The sequence below is a fragment of the Choloepus didactylus genome, chromosome 2, assembly GCF_015220235.1.
Source record: "Choloepus didactylus isolate mChoDid1 chromosome 2, mChoDid1.pri, whole genome shotgun sequence".
NCBI classification, from domain to species: domain Eukaryota; kingdom Metazoa; phylum Chordata; class Mammalia; order Pilosa; family Megalonychidae; genus Choloepus; species Choloepus didactylus.
The window spans coordinates 114,312,437-114,329,941 of record NC_051308.1 but is presented as its reverse complement, the minus strand read 5'-3'; the positions used below and the strand labels follow the sequence as shown (position 1 = coordinate 114,329,941).

The following is a 17,505-nucleotide window of genomic DNA, read 5'->3' as shown; positions in this document are numbered from 1 at the left end:
TTAATATGCTGTGACTAATGTCTTTAAAGTTGAATCCTTGTATACATCCCTGATTATTTCCTTATTATACTATCTGAGAAGTATTTTAAATATTTTTGATGCATATTATCAAATTGCATATCCTAGCAGCTGTTTCCTTTCCCCACATTCTTAACCTCATTGTGTGATTATTAAAAACAAATAGTATTCACTAATTTGATTAGTAAAAATACTATTTTCTTGAATTCTAATGAGGATTTCCTAGGTTTATTGGCCATATGTATAGCTTCTTTTGTGAATTTATGGTTCATGTCATTTGTCATTTTTATGGATCCTGATACATATTGCCAAATTGCTTGGTAAAAGAGCTCACTAGTGCATGCACTAGTATATGTTTACATTTTCTCTGTTTTGAGAATTGTCTCTTGTTTTGAGAATGGTTTTTAGATGGGGATATTCATTTATGTTTGAAAGTAGAATGAAAAGAGATAAAAATTTTGTGGTTGGAGGGGAGGGAATATACGTGGGTTTTACGTTCTGAAAGACAGGTAAGTTGAAATGGAAGAAAATTGGAACTTAAAGGTAGAATACAATGTAAGATGGATGGGGTATTGGCAGCTTTTTGGCTTCAGATAACATTATGTGATAACTACTTTATTCCTTTCCTGTATCATTACTAAGTTCACAGAGCTTCATCCTTTAATTACAGTCTTTTGAGAAAACGCAAATCTCTAAGATTATTTTTGTTTCTGATCAATGTCCTCAAAGCTGGTTGGAGAATGAAGACAAAACAAAAAACAAAAAACAAAAAACCCCAACAAAATAAATTGGTCTCCAGGTTATTTTATTATCAATTTTAATACAATGCTCTCAGCAAAACATTTGGGAAAATGCATAGGAGACTTACTGGATGGTTGGTTACAAGATCTTCTTATGGATTCAAGTGAACGTTAGATCCATTTTCTTTCTTTCTCTCCCTCTCTATAATTATTCTGATTGTCTATTTGAGCCAGAAGCTATGAAAGGTTTGTGTAAGGAGTGGGATTTAATAAAAGTTTTTTTAAATGACTAAATGAATAAGTGAATCTATAGCATAGTATAGAATTAGCTGCAACTGGAAATGAACAGAGTCATGATTTACTTTAACCAGTTACTAGAAAATCATATGTATTTTAAGTTATGCTGATATCTGAAATTACTCTGAGGGGTAAAATTTTGGGATAAACTTGGAATCCTTGTAGGAAATGTCATGAAACATAATAATCTATATCTATGACTTAATGATATTTTATGATTACAAAATATTTTCAGAGTCTTATAACTTCTTACTGCCACATTTCAAAAAGTCAAGTCAATTGAAGAAATTGGTACCTGCTAAAGATAAGGAAGATTTTTCTATTTTTAATGAGAGGTTAATGGAGATAAGATATATCATGAGAAAATCCATTTTGGAACTTAGAAGTAGTATCATATGGTAACAATTGTATTTGTTTGTTCTGACATTTCTTTGGTAGTAGCTCTCAATGCTGAATACTTTATTTTTTGCTCTTATAGAAATTCTAGAAGGGAATTAAAGGAATTATTAATGTGTATCTGAATGTGTGTGTGTGTGTGTGTGTGTATGAATGTTGAGTGGCTGGAAAGGAAGGAGTCTGGGGCAAGTTGAGGTGTGTGAAGTTCCTTGTAGCTTCTTCTCCTGGGATAATGATAATGATTCATTGCTTTGTAGTGCCCATTTCTCTTTGTGGTTCTGTTTCCTTTCTCTGAGAGTGAACCTACTTATCTTCTAAGGTCTGGGGAGCTGCTCTCTGCCGTGGATCAGCAGGATCCTCATCAGAGAGACGTCCCCTGGTACACTGATGTATTGGTTGGCTGTGATTGAAAAAGGCTGGATGATCCAGCATCTCACTGGTGGGGGATGCCCTTCATTGGTATTTGCTGAGCTCTGGGCCTGATGTCCAGGCTGTCTGAGCTTAGTTTTGATGCTCCTCTTGGGTTATGTCTGTTTGCTGTGGTATCTTCTCCTTTGGGTATGAGTATAGTGGATTGGACTGGGCTGCGTCCTCTCCACAGAGCATGGCTCTCGGTCCCTCACTCTCCTTTCTTCAAGGCCTGATTGGGGGACTGAAGAATTGTGCCCTTTCTTGGTTGGATTTTGTTGGTCATCACACTCTCCTGCCAGTTCTTGGGGACTTTCACCCTCCTCCTGCAATGTTGCAGGTTCCTTTGTCACAAGGTGTATCTCACAGGAGGCTGAATTGTTCTCATCCAGACTTTTAAATAGAGACTCCTGGGTCTCCATTGCTCCACCTTCCTCCTCTTTGGAAATTGGGTCCTGAAACTTCAGCTCTTTTCTGCTGTCTCCCTTTGTAGTTTTCTGTGTTACAGAAAGCTGGTCATTGAAGTCTGCATCCAGTGTTCCTTGGATCTCTGTCTTCAGGGACTTTACGTTTTTGCCTCCCACTATGGACTCCTATGCCTCAGGGTGTCCATTGGGTTCCATGGCTGGGCATGGCCCTTTGGTCCCCGAGTCCTGACTCTTGTGTTTTCTTCCAGTAGGCTGTTTCTTTTCCTCCATGAGCTGCTCATCCTCTCTTCTGACTGCCAGCGCCACTGCCTCCTGAGCTGGTGCTACCTGTTTCTGAGAATCTGGATTATTGTTACAACCTCCTTGTGCAGACCCTTCAGGTGGGTCTCCTTGACTCTGAGAATCCTCTTGTGCCAGCAGATCACCCATCTCTGAGCTGCGAACACCGTCTTATGGAGCCAAGCTGTTGGGGATTTCAGAGGATCCCTCATGAATGCGTGTGGCTGGTGGCTCAGGCTCCTCCTGGTAACCATGATCCTTGATTGACTTGTCTTGAATCTTGGTGATCCTCCTATTTTCTCCTCCAGAATGGCTCTTAAGCAGTGCTGACTCCTGGGTTCTTTTTCTTGCTCTTGGTGTCCCTTCAACTGCAGGAGTGTTTCTGCAGGTCACAAGTGCATGTGCTATGCTTTTTTCAGTGTGTCTTACCTCTTCTTCTGGGGCTGCTGCTCCTTTAAGTTCAGGATGATTCTGACCTCTTCCTTCTGAACTTAGATTTTGTGTCTCAGACCCTTTTGCAGCACTATTTTCTTTTGATGGTCCCTGGAGTTCCTGATACTTCCCATCCTGTGTTTGGGCTTCTAGGGCTGGTATCTGACTTTTTCTCTCACTTTCTTTCTGTCTTGTTATTCCATGGACTTCAGGGTTTCTCCCCTCCACATCATGTGTCTCTGAAACATTCCTGCTATCACCTTGGACTGGCATGCACTTTGTTTCACATGCTTTTTCTTGTGTTTTTCTTGTGTTTGTGGTTCTTGGGTTTCAGATGTTCTACTGTCATCCTCAGGTTCAGCTGAATTATTTGTCACAGGTGGTGTCCTGACAGCATCATTTCCTAGTTCTTGGGCTTCAGGTGTTTTATCACCAATCTCAGGGTCAGTTGATTTCTCGGACTCATACAGTTTCCTGTTAGCATCCTTTCCTGATTCTTGAGTCTCATATATTCTCTCATCATCCTCCGAAACAATTGATTTCTGTATCTGAGATAGTTTTCTGGCAGCTGCTTGTTCTGGTAGTTCAGCATGCTCTGAATTGGGCTCATATTCTGCTTGCAAGGATGGTTCTTGTATTTTAGAGTGTTCCTTAACATCTTTTCCTGTGGCAAATTCCTGGTCTTCAGATGGTTTCTGTGCTATTTCTTCTGGTAGAGAACTCTGGGTTCCCAAGTTCTCTTCCTGTTCTCCAAACTGGTCTCTTGTGTTGGTGTTGTTTTGCTTCCAGGCTGGGAGCTTATCAAGTTGAGCCCCCTTGTCTTCTATATCTTGGGTCACTTCCTGGTTCTGTTCATCTCCTTCCATGTATTGGTTCTCATTGTGGCCAGATGCTTCTCCCAGCGAGTTGCCAGTCTTGGAGCCTCCCTCTGGGTCTTCTCTAAAATGTTCACCTGGTCCTCTTTCTTCAGGGCTCTCCTGAGCTGATGATGCCATGCCTGAAGGAAGCACTAACTTGTCTTGAGGTGGGGAAGTTCTCTCTGCCTGCAACCTGTTTCTGCTGGTTGCCTGAAGTTCCACATTATCTGGATTTTCATTCTCTGGTTTAGACACTTGTGTTGGTTCTGAATTTAGCAATGACTGTATGTCAAGATAACAGAGGTTTAACAAGTTGAATACTGCAAGAACAAACTCATCAAAACTGATTGTGCCATTGCTGTCAATACCCAGAAGATTCAAGATTCTTTCCACAGCATGGGTCATGTTTGGCTGCATGAAAACACAGTGAGAAATCAGCTTATTCATGTGAGGTCATGAGACCCAAGTGCATGCATGTCTCCTAAGAATCTTATTTCTTTGACCCTATTCCTCAGGAACTGGTGAAATTTCACATAACAGTAAGAATTTGGTGATTCCAATGCCATCTTTAATCAGATAGAAATGGCCAAGAAGGTGCTTTTACACCAATTGTGAGTTGTATTTAGATGCATAATGGTTCATGACTCTTTTAAGAAGCCTAGTTTGCTGAAGCACCAGTGTCAGTGAAGAAAGCCTCATTTTATTTAGAAGAATAATAAGCAATTAGACAGAGGAGGGAACTAAAACTGAAACTTGTTGAAAAGTCAATGAGTGCTGAGAGTTGGTAGCCAAGTATAAAATGGGCAGGGCTCACTTATGCCCATCTTACTTGTCTTACGGAGAAAGGGCAAGTGGGGAAGGATTTCCACAATTCTCTGGGCACCTCACCTGACGAATGTCCCCAAACTCACCCTGGATGAGTCGTTCCAGCTCTGTGCAGGTCAGCGTTGTCCCATTACCATCTTCCCTGGCATACTCATGGGATGTCTCAATTACACAGAGAATACCTCTCAGGAGCTGAGGCATCTTTACAAATTCAGGAGAAACTATGAGAAAGAACATGCAAAACTCATTTCCTAGGATGGGTCCTGCAGGAAGGGGACACTAAGATTGTTTTCCATTCTGTTCCTCCCCCAGCTCCACTCCCATAAAGTGCTCTATTTTATGTCTTAGAATATTGTATCTGAACTTCAGGGATGACTTAATCCTGCATCAGACATTTCAGAGAGATCAGATCTAGCAACAGGTAGTTGTTAGAATAAATAATTCACCTCACCTTGCAGAAAGCAGTGACACTCATGTGTTCAGAGTAAGCTGTATTGCAAAAGGAAGGTGAATAAAAGAACTCAGGCATAAGTACTGAAATGAACACATGAAGCCAACAGAGCGGGATCTTCCCGCCTCAACTGAGAGGGTCCACCACTTTCCTCCTGCTTTGGCTCAGTCCGCCCTCCCATGCTTAGCAAAGTATAACTTTTAAAATTAGCAACATTCTACAGGAAGGAAAAGTTACTCCAAGAAAATCAACCCTTAGGCATGCAAATGGAAGCAATACGTTTTTCCAAAAAGACATAGCTCAGTGAATTCACTGATAAGAGTCTTGATCTCTTAGTCATCACCCATCATTTAAATAGCTCTACATTTTCATTTTAATGTAGGCTGAGTCCCATGTCTTGTTAATTAATATTCATTCCTATGTCATCCAAATGGTTTATATTTTTTAAAAAGAAAATGCTCAAAGAAGTTCCATAAGCAAGGAATGTATTTGGGTGACTGGAGCCCCCAGTTTGGTATGATTAAATGGGATAGACCTAGACGTACAGTGCATTTCCCCCCAAATCCTTCCACAATCTCACGTATAAGCAAAGCAATAGCTGAAACCATAAGCATGCTCAGGGCAGACTTACCTTGTTCACGAGTGAGAGCAGAACGTGGGGCAGCAGGCTGAAAGCTGGTAGCAGGCAACTGAAACCTTTTATTGAGTTCCTAATTGCACAGGTTAGAAAGCAGACACCCTCCGGTCTAATGACCTGGTTCATTACCACCAAACCCAGTCTCCCTCCCGTCTCTGCTGTTAGGCTTTCTTATTTTCATTTCTTTATTTTGGCAGCTTTAGTAAAGTCTTGGCTTCAGACTTTTCCAGAGGAAGGAGAAGAGTTATTGTGTCTCATTTACCGAATTTTGGAGGTCTTAGGTTTGAGATATCTTCACAGTGGTGCTGGCTTTTTTTTTTTTTTTTAACCTACAGACACAATTACACTTGTGTTTGACAAATCATAGGCTGGCAAGGACCTCAGAAGTCATCTGATTCCTCCCTTTGCCCACAGGATAGACTGCATTTGACTCAGCCCTGACAGATGGGTGTCAATCATGTATTTAAAAATAAAGGGCTCATTTAGACATGTGACAAAAGTGGAGATACCAGTTGATTTAAGTATTTCAGTGTTCTGCTCTCCTTGTCTGGAGGTGGAGTTAGAAAAAAGATTTCTTGTGGGATGTGAGAACCTTGCTTACCTAAGATGTGCTATTTTAAAAATGTGGTTTATATCTGCTTTTAAAAGGCACGTTTATAATCGAAGGAGCTTAGAAATGAGCATCCATGTTACTGTGTTCTCTCTGTGAAGGGGAAGGGGAGATGTGGTAACAAGTTGAGGGCACATAGGAGTGAGTCTGAGATGCTGAACTGGCAAATGCTTTTATTAGTTCCTGGATGTGGGTCCCTGTTAGTAGAGAATATTTAGTTAGCAGCAAAATTAAATTCAGTTGTTTTCCTGGATATTTGAAAAGTGTGTTTTTTTTTTTTTTTAAAGAGCAAACAAATAAAACAACTAAACTTTATTCCAAGCAATTACCAAAAAAGCACATTAACTCTGAAACACTCATTAAACTCATATAGTCACAAAATTCAAAATATCAAAAAAAAAAAATAGCTTGTGTACTTAACCACTTTTAATAAAGGAACTTTAAAAAAGAAACACATAGAGACTCCTATGCAATTTGGAAGACATTTAGGCAAGCAAATATTTAATAAGCAAAAGGACAGCATTAAAAACTAGAAATGCTCAAATTTAGGGAAAATGCCTTTTCAAGTCCTGATATACATTTATTTGCACATGGAAAAACATACAGAAATATTTTAATTTAAAAAACAAACCAAGTCTGAGTGTTTACCCTTTTCTCAAATGGACTCTCCTGTCGGGCCTTCACTTCATGATATAGCCCTTCATCTACACTGAACCAGCATTAGTTCAACATGATTGGCTTAATGTGAAGCCCTTCAGATCCCACTTCACATATCCTCTCTACCCCTCACTGTTCCCTTACATGTTTGCACTGCTTTTTACTGAGTATTATCATAGTTACTGAGATTGAGAATTTCAAGTCTCCAAGGATGATTATATATACACAATTCTGTTTCATTGCACAGTTCACAATATATAGCATGTGATTACATAACCAACTGTAAGTTGAATATTGACTATTGAGACAAAAGCACCAACTTTGTCCCACCCATAAATGCGACAAGTATGACACACAAATTTGTCACCATGTAAGGGTTGTGTTTAGTCTGTGGTACAGTCCTGAGGGCTCATACCACCTCTAATTGTGTTAAATATGGAATCCATACGTAGTTCTGGTAGCATCAGACATGAAGTACGGGAAGCAAAACCAAAAGTGTCCTGTGCTCATGAGCTGTCTGTGCCACATAAGTAGCAGAAAGGCCACTTTTAAAGCTTTTCAGATGAAATTATTCAATCAAGTTTTCCTTTTCAAAATTATTACACTAGTTTATACTGAAGGTAAACACAATTGCTAGAACCTCTTATTTATAATACATTATAACATATTTTAAAGTTCAGACAAAGCATTTGGCTACCATAAATTCTGTTCAGTCTTTTGTCAAATTTAAGGAGTCTACAGGATACACAAAACAATTCCTGGTAATGTATTTGCAGTAAGTTCTCCAAAGATGTAAAAAGTGACAAGGAAATAACAAAATATTACAGGAGTTAAAAAACAATAAAAATATTGTTTTTAAATGCCATATGTTTGAGACAGCAGAAACCAAAGCATTCTCCTTCAGATTCTCTTGTATTTCACGAAAGTGCTCTAGAACTTAGACTTCTATAACCTGCATGGAGTGTAAAGTGTAAAGAAAAAAGGAAGTAATGGAGAGTGATGAAAGTTTTGGTAATGGATGGTGGTGATGGCAGGCACAATGTTGTGAATATAATACCACTTACACATAAATGGCTAAAATGATAAATTTTGTGTTTTATATGTTTACTACAAATAAAAAAAAAGACAAAGGTCAATAATTAAAAAAAAAAAAGGAAGCCCATAGAACCACGGCCCAGTGTAGTTCATTCCCAAGGCCAGGCATCACCCTGGGCTAAACCCACTACCATGTACTGGGCCACCCAGAAACCCCTGTGCATGCTCAGACACACCCATGCATGAATCAACGAGTCAGGCACCAGTGCCTTCTTCCTTCATTTCTGAAACTCAACTCCTTTCAAATCCCAACTCTAATAGGCCCAAGGAAGCTATTCACATTCATCTGGTGTCAAATTTTTGTTTTTAGAAATCTCTAAATCTGCATCTTGGTTTTGAAAATACACCACCATTTCCAGCACAACACTGTCAAACAGAGCTCCCATAAAGCTAATTAGCTTCATTACTGCCAGACAAATGCTTGGTAATGTTTCCTAATCCTTTATAGTTGGAAGATACTGCATTTAGAGGTAAACAGCTTTTTTGGACTATATGCCCATAATTTGAGTGAACTATTGATTGAGGCCCTGATTTTATTTTGGTGGGTATGCCGATTTGTATGTTTATGTTCCCCAGAAAAAGCCAAATTCTTTAATGCATTCTTGTGGGGGCAGACATATTAGTGTGGATTGGGTTGGAACCTATTGGTTCAGTGTTCATGGAGATGTGACCCACCCAACTGTAGGTGATAACTCTGATTGGATAATTTCCATGGAGGCATGGCCCCGCCATTCAGCGTGGGCCTTATTTAGTTTACTGGATCACTGTTTAAGCTCAGGCAGAAGGAGCTCATAGCTAGCTGGAGTTTGAGACAGACATTTTGAAGACAGCCGTTGGAAGCTGATGCAGACATTTTGGAGAATGTCATTTTGGAACGAAACCTGAGAGCAAGCAGACTCCAGCTATGTGCCTTCCCAGCTAACAGAGGTTTTCCAGATGCCAATGGCCTTTCTCCAGTGAAGGTATCCCTTATTGATGGACACTTTATGGCCTTAAGACTGTAACTTGGTAACCAAATAACCCCCCTTTTATAAAAGCCAATCCATTTCTGGTGTTTTGCATTCCGGCAGCATTAGCAAACTAGAACAGTGGGTATATGTACATATTCACATCTAGAATAATGAAAAACTGGTAATAATAAATCCTATTTCTCTATGCCACATCAAGATGCTGGGAAATAATCTCAACTATGTAATATTTATGGAGGTGGATTTTAAAAAAGGTGATAAACCATTTCTCCACGATGTTTCACATGTTTTATTATTTATCTAATTAGTGTGTGAGTCATTTTGCCTTTTTATCTGGAAAAATACTCTAAAATCTAATTCGTTTGACAAATAAGTTTTTATCTATGTTAGGTAAGAAGTATGCCATCTGGCTATTACCAACTCCTAAATTAAAAATAACGCTTCAAATAAATTTTATGCTTTCAAACTCTCATTATTTTAATGATATAATTGTAAACTTGGGTTCCCAAAATGTCAAAATTCTAAAAGCCTCTATTTCCAAGAGTAACATAAAAAAAACAGCTAACACTGTGGGGTGAAAGCTATCTTGAGTTTTTTTCTCTTTGTAACATTTAGAAACCAGAAAAAAACAAACAAAAAAACTGGGCTCTTATTGATAGCCTTCCAAAATAAAAATTTATGGAAGCGTTTTTGTTTTAAGCAACAATCCAAGGAAGCAGGATACTACTTGTCTATGACACAACTACGCAAGGGGAAAAAAGCCACCAAAGCCTCTTGGCACCAATTCAAAGAAACATAGCTAACCAGATTTGATCTATATGCAATTAATATGAAACTTCTTAAGAGGATCAAGTGCTTAGAACAAAATTTAAATCCTTCATCTTTTGGCACTAAAATAAATGAAACCAATATAAGGGTATTTTAGAAGGGTTTAAGGTCACATTCAGAATGAAACGGAAAACTTTCAAACTCAGAAAGCAAAATGGGATCCTTCATTAGCTGCTTGATTCTATCATGTCTAAATAGAAAGTCGGAATAATATCTCAATGGGTGCTTATTTTCAAAACCAATGTAAGCTATTTATTGTGAAAAGCCTATACCTAACAAGCTGTTTTTCTTCTCTGTTTTGCTGTGTTCTAATGTGTATGGCTGATACTATTTGATATGTTACCATTTACATTCTGAATTGCTTTAATAAAATAAAGTTTGTGTTTTGTATATTAATTACAGAATATGTAGAAGATAAATTAACATTTATGTAGTAAGCTTTTTTTTTTTAATCTTCATTTTATTGAGATATATTCACATACCACGCAGTCATACAAAACAAATCGTACTTTCGATTGTTTACAGTACCATTACATAGTGGTACATTCATCACCCAAATCAATCCCTGACACCTTCATTAGCACACACACAAAAATAACAAGAATAATAATTAGAGTGAAAAAGAGCAATTGAAGTAAAAAAGAACACTGGGTACCTTTGTCTGTTTGTTTCCTTCCCCTATTTTTCTACTCATCCATCCATAAACTAGACAAAGTGGAGTGTGGTCCTTATGGCTTTCCCAATCCCCTTGTCACCCCTCATAAGCTACATTTTTATACAACTGTCTTCGAGATTCATGGGTTCTGGGTTGTAGTTTGATAGTTTCAGGTATCCACCACCAGCTACCCCAATTCTTTAGAACCTAAAAAGGGTTGTCTAAAGTGTGCATAAGAGTGCCCACCAGAGTGACCTCTCGGCTCCTTTTGGAATCTCTCTGCCACTGAAGCTTATTTCATTTCCTTTCACATCCCCCTTTTGGTCAAGAAGATGTTCTCCGTCCCACGATGCCGGGTCTACATTCCTCCCCGGGAGTCATATTCCACGTTGCCAGGGAGATTCACTCCCCTGGGTGTCTGATCCCACGTAGGGGGGAGGGCAGTGATTTCACCTTTCAAGTTGGCTTAGGTAGAGAGACAGGGCCACATCTGAGCAACAAAGAGGCATTCGGGAGGAGGCTCTTAGGCACAACCGTAGGGAGGCCTAGCCTCTCCTTTGCAGCAACCGTCTTCCCAAGGGTAAAACCTGTGGTAGAGGGCTCAACCCATCCAACCACCAGTCCCCTATGTCTGTGGTCATGTTAGCAACCATGGAGGTGGGGTAGGCGAATACCCCTGCATTCTCCACAGGCTCCTCAAGGGGGCACTACATCTTTTTTTTTTCCTTGTTTTTCTTTTTTCTTTTTTTCTTTAACTTTCCCTTCTTTTTTAAATCAACTGTATGAAAAAAAAGTTAAAAAGAAAACAAACATACAATGAAAGAACATTTCAAAGAGACCATAACAAGGGAGTAAGAAAAAGACAACTAACCTAAGATAACTGCTTAACTTCCAACATGTTCCTACTTTACCCCAAGAAAGTTACCTAATATAGCAACATTTCTGTGAACTTGCTCCTACTATATCCATCAGAAATTAACAGACCATAGTCATTCCTGGGCATCCCCAGAACGTTAAATAGCTTATCTGTTCTTCTTGGATTATTGTTCCCCTTTCCTTAATTGCTCTCTATTGCTAGTTCCCCTACATTCTACATTATAAGCCATTTGTTTTACGTTTTTCAAAGCTCACATTAGTGGTAGCATATAATATTTCTCTTTTTGTGCCTGGCTTATTTCGCTCAGCATTATGTCTTCAAGGTTCATCCATGTTGTCATATGTTTCACGAGATCGTTCCTTCTTACTGCCGCGTAGTATTCCATCGTGTGTATATACCACATTTTATTTATCCACTCATCTGTTGAAGGACATTTGGGTTGTTTCCATCTCTTGGCAATTGTGAATAATGCTGCTATGAACATTGGCGTGCAGATATCTGTTCGTGTCACTGCTTTCCGATCTTCCGGGTATATACCGAGAAGTGCAATCGCTGGGTCGAATGGTAACTCTATATCTAGTTTTCTAAGGAACTGCCAGACTGACTTCCAGAGTGGCTGAACCATTATACAGTCCCACCAACAGTGAATAAGAGTTCCAATTTCTCCACATCCCCTCCAGCATTTGTAGTTTCCTGTTTGTTTAATGGCAGCCATTCTAACCGGTGTTAGATGGTATCTCATTGTGGTCTTAATTTGCATCTCTCTAATAGCTAGTGAAGCTGAACATTTTTTCATGTGTTTCTTGGCCATTTGTATTTCCTCTTCAGAGAACTGTCTTTTCATATCTTTTGCCCATTTTATAATTGGGCCGACTGTACTATTGTCATTGAGTTGTAGGATTTCTTTATATATGCAAGATATCAGTCTTTTGTCAGATACATGGTTTCCAAAAATTTTTTCCCATTGAGTTGGCTGCCTCTTTACCTTTTTGAGAAATTCCTTTGAGGTGCAGAAACTTGTAAGCTTGAGGAGTTCCCATTTATCTATTTTCTCTTTTGTTGCTTGTGCTTTGGGTGTAAAGTCTAGGAAGTGGCCGCCTAATACAAGGTCTTGAAGATGTTTTCCTACATTATCTTCTAGGAGTTTTATGGTACTTTCTTTTATATTGAGATCTTTGGTCCATTTTGAGTTAATTTTTGTGTAGGGGGTGAGGTAGGGGTCCTCTTTCATTCTTTTGGATATGGATATCCAACTCTCCCAGCCCCATTTGTTGAAAAGACCATTATGACTAAGTTCAGTGACTTTGGGGGCCTTATCAAAGATCAGTCGGCCATAGATCTGAGGGTCTATCTCCGAATTCTCAACTCGATTCCATTGATCTATATGTCTATCTTTGTGCCAGTACCATGCTGTTTTGGCAACTGTGGCTTTATAATAAGCTTCAAAGTCAGGGAGTGTAAGTCCTCCCACTTCGTTTTTCTTTTTTAGAGTGTCTTTAGCAATTCGAGGCATCTTCCCTTTCCAAATAAATTTGATAACTAGCTTTTCCAAGTCTGCAAAGTAGGTTGTTGGAATTTTGATTGGGATTGCATTGAATCTGTAGATGAGTTTGGGTAGACTTGACATCTTAATGACATTTAGTCTTCCTATCCATGAACATGGAATATTTTTCCATCTTTTAAGGTCCCCTTCTATTTCTTTTAGTAGAGTTATGTAGTTTTCTTTGTATAGGTCTTTTACATCTTTGGTTAAGTTTATTCCTAGGTACTTGATTTTTTTAGTTGCTATTGAAAATGGTATCTTTTTCTTGAGTGTTTCTTCGGTTTGTTCATTTCTAGCATATAGAAACATTACTGACTTATGTGCATTAACCTTGTATCCCGCTACTTTGCTAAATTTGTTTATTAGCTCTAGTAGCTGTATCGTCGATTTCTCAGGGTTTTCTAGATATAAGATCATATCATCTGCAAACAATGACAGTTTTACTTCTTCTTTTCCAATTTGGATGCCTTTTATTTCTTTGTCTTGCCGGATTGCCCTGGCTAGCACTTCCAGCACAATGTTGAATAACAGTGGTGACAGCAGGCATCCTTGTCTTGTTCCTGATCTTAGAGGGAAGGCTTTCAGGCTCTCACCATTGAGTACTATGCTGGCTGTGGGTTTTTCATATATGCTCTTTATCATGTTGAGGAAGTTTCCTTCAATTCCTACCTTTTGAAGTGTTTTTATCAAAAAGGGATGTTGGATTTTGTCAAATGCTTTTTCAGCATCTATTGAGATGATCAATTGATTTTTCCCTTTTGACTTGTTAATGTGTTGTAATACATTGATTGTTTTTCTTATGTTGAACCGTCCTTGCATGCCTGGAATGAACCCCACTTGGTCATGGTGTATGATTTTTTTAATGTGTCTTTGGATTCGATTTGCAAGTATTTTGTTGAGGATTTTTGCATCTATATTCATTAGGGAGATTGGCCGGTAGTTTTCCTTTTTTGTAGCATCTTTGCCTGGTTTTGGTATTAGATTGATGTTAGCTTCATAAAATGAGTTAGGTAGTGTTCCATTTTCTTCAATGTTTTGAAAGAGTTTGAGTAAGATTGGTGTCAGTTCTTTCTGGAAAGTTTGGTAGAATTCCCCTGTGAAGCCATCTGGCCCTGGGCATTTATTTGTGGGAAGATTTTTGATGACTGATTGGATCTCTTTGCTTGTGATGGGTTGGTTGAGGTCTTCTATTTCTTCTCTGGTCAGTCTAGGTTGTTCATATGTTTCCAGGAAATTGTCCATTTCCTCTGCATTCTCCAGTTTGTTGCCATACAGTTGTTCATAGTATCCTCTTATAATTTTTTTAGTTTCTTCAGGATCTGCAGTTATGTCACCTTTTTTCATTCATTATTTTGTTTATATGGGTCTTCTCTCTTTTTGATTTTGTCAGTCTAGCTAGGGGCTTGTCAATCTTGTTGATCTTCTCAAAGAACCAACTTTTGGTGATATTTATCCTCTCTATTGTTTTTTTGTTCTCTATGTCATTTATTTCTGCTTTAATCCTTGTTATTTCTTTTCTTGTACTTGGTTTAGGATTGGTTTGCTGTTCATTTTCTAGCTTCTTCAGTTGATCCATTAGTTCTTTGATTTTGGCTCTTTCTTCCTTTTTAGTATATGCGTTTAGTGCTATAAATTTCCCCCTTAGCACTGCTTTTGCTGCATCCCATAGGTTTTGGTATGTTGTGTTCTCATTTTCATTTGTCTCTATATATTTAGCAATTTCTCTTGATCTTTCTTCTTTAACCCACTGATTGTTTAGGAGTGTGTTGTTTAACCTCCAGGTATTTGTGAATTTTCTAAGTCTCTGATGGTTATTGACTTCTAATTGTATTCCATTGTGGTCAGAGAATGTGCTTTGAATAATTTCGATGTTTTTAAATTTATTGAGGCTTGTTTTATGTCCCAGCATATGATCTATTCTGGAGAAAGTTACATGAGCACTAGAAAAGTATGTGTATCCTGGTGATTTGGGATGTAATGTCCTGTATATGTCTGTTAAATCTAATTCATTTATCAGATTGTTTAGGTTTTCAAGGTTTTCAATTTCCTTATTGGTCTTCTGTCTGGTTGATCTATCTATAGGAGAGAGTGATGTGTTGAAGTCTCCCACAATTATTGTGGAAACATCAATTGCTTCCTTTAGTTTTGCCAGTGTTTCTCTCATGTATTTTGTGGCACCTTGATTGGGTGCATAGACATTTACGATTGTTATTTCTTCTTGTTGAATTGCCCCTTTTATTAGTATGTAGTGGCCTTCTTTGTCTCTCAAAACATCCCTGCATTTGAAGTCTATTTTATCTGAGATTAATATTGCTACACCTGCTTTCTTTTGGCTGTAGCTTGCATGAAATATTTTTTTCCATCCTTTCACTTTCAGTTTCTTTGTGTCCCTGTGTCTAAGATGAGTCTCTTGTATGCAACATATTTATGGTTCATTTTTTTTGATCCATTCTGCGAATCTATATCTTTTAATTGGGGAGTTTAATCCATTTACATTCAACGTTATAACCGTGAAGGCATTTCTTGAATCAGCCATCTTATCCTTTGGTTTATGTTTGTCATATTTTTCCCCTCTGTCTATTAATATCCTTTATTGTACCCATACCGAATCTCTTTAGTACTGAACCTTTCTCCAAGTCTCTCTGTCCTTTCTTTGTTTCTCTGTCTGTAGGGCTCCCTTTAGTATCTCCAGTAGGGCAGGTCTCTTGTTAGCAAATTCTCTCAGCATTTGTTTGTCTGTGAAAAATTTAAGCTCTCCCTCAAATTTGAAGGAGAGCTTTGCTGGATAAAGTATTCTTGGCTGGAAATTTTTTTCACTCAGAATTTTAAATATATCGTGCCACTGCCTTCTTGCCTCCATGGTGGCTGCTGAGTAGTCACTACTTAGTCTTATGCTGTTTCCTTTGTATGTGGTGAATTGCTTTTCTCTTGCTGCTTTCAGAACTTGCTCCTTCTCTTCTGTGTTTGACAGTGTGATCAGTATATGTCTCGGAGTGTGTTTATTTGGATTTATTCTATTTGGGGTTCGCTGAGCATTTATGATTTGTGTATTTATGTTGTTTAGAAGATTTGGGAAGTTTTCCCCAACAATTTCTTTGAATACTCTTCCTAGACCTTTACCCTTTTCTTCCCCTTCTGGGACACCAATGAGTCTTATATTTGGACGTTTCATATTATCTATCATATCCCTGAGGTGCATTACGATTTTTTCAAATTTTTTCCCCATTCTTTCTTTCATGCTTTCATTTTCCATTCTGTTATCTTCGAGGTCACTGATTCGTTGTTCAACTTCCTCTAGTCTTGTAATATGAGTGTCCAGAATCTTTTTAATTTGGTCAACAGTTTCTTTAATTTCCATAAGATCATCCATGTTTTTATTTAGTCTTGCAATGTCTTCTTTATGCTCTTCTAGGGTCTTCTTGATTTCCTTTGTCTCCCGTACTATGGTCTCATTGTTCATTTGTAGTTCTTTGAGTATCTGCTCTAGGTGCTGTGTCTCTTCTGATCTTTTGATTTGGGTGCTTGGGCTTGGGTTATCCATATCGTCTGGTTTTTTCATATGCTTTATAATTTTCTGTTGTTTTTGGCCTCGTGACATTTGCGGAACTTGATAGGGTTCTTTTAGGATTTGTAGACCAATTGAAGTCCTTATCTCTAATTTATCAGATCTACAGCTTCGTGGAGTACACTTTCTCTAACTAACCAGCAGGTGGCGTCCACGAGCCACCTGTTCTCCACAAGCCAGTTCTCCCCTGCTTAGCCTTTTTGGTGAGTGGGGGAGTGAGTCTTGTGGGGTCCAATTGGTGTACCAAGCTTGTGTGTGTAGTTGGTGTTGCCTGCCCTGTATATGGGGCTTGTTTCTGGGCAGTCAGGGAGGGGGGGTGTGGCTCTAACAATCAAATCTCCCTGGTGATCCTAGAGTTTTAAAGCTGCTGCAATAGTCTAATCCTTCAGTTCAGTCCTGCCACAGTTTGTCTCTGCCACTGACCCACAAGTCCTTGGTATTGGCGTATGGCTCCTGAGATTTGCAAGTGGGCCCCTCTTCCAGGCCGTGCACCCCGAGTCCTCTGTTGAGGGATGACTGTGCTATGTCACAGGTGAGTGCCGTCCCCCCAGGGCAGTTCTGGGCTGCTGGGCTGTGTAGGGAGGCTCCCAGTCTGCTGAAATGATGGCTGAATGGGGCTTTGTTAATTCACACTGCTCTACCTTCCCAACTCTGGGACAATCAGCTGAGGTTGCAGGGAAGGCTAATGTCCACGCCCAGTTTCGTGGTGTGTGCCTGTTATTTGAAGCACTTCCATCATACTGGGTTGTCTGGGGCAGTTCTGGACTATGGGGCTGGCAATGGGCAGGAGTGTTTCCTGTCCACCAGGATGATGGCTGTGAGCGGACACCCCCCTTTTCTTGGGAAGTTGTGGTGTTTAGTGACTTTTCTCAGCCACTGGATTATTGCCTTTTGTCTCAGAGCTCTCCTAGTTCTGCTCTTGACTTGACATGCCCAAAT

At 39.1% G+C, this 17,505-nt stretch overlaps 1 protein-coding gene across 1 annotated transcript; it reads right to left on the bottom strand.

Moving 5' to 3' along the window:
- Positions 1-860: 860 nt before the first annotated feature.
- Positions 861-6,034, bottom strand: TCHHL1 (trichohyalin like 1). The gene is given in 5 exon segments (XM_037814588.1): positions 861-2,041; positions 2,044-3,325; positions 3,328-4,266; positions 4,744-4,901; positions 5,763-6,034. Coding segments are annotated over 4 exon segments (2,496 nt in total). The 5' UTR covers positions 4,882-4,901; positions 5,763-6,034; the 3' UTR covers positions 861-1,904.
- Positions 6,035-17,505: the final 11,471 nt, after the last annotated feature.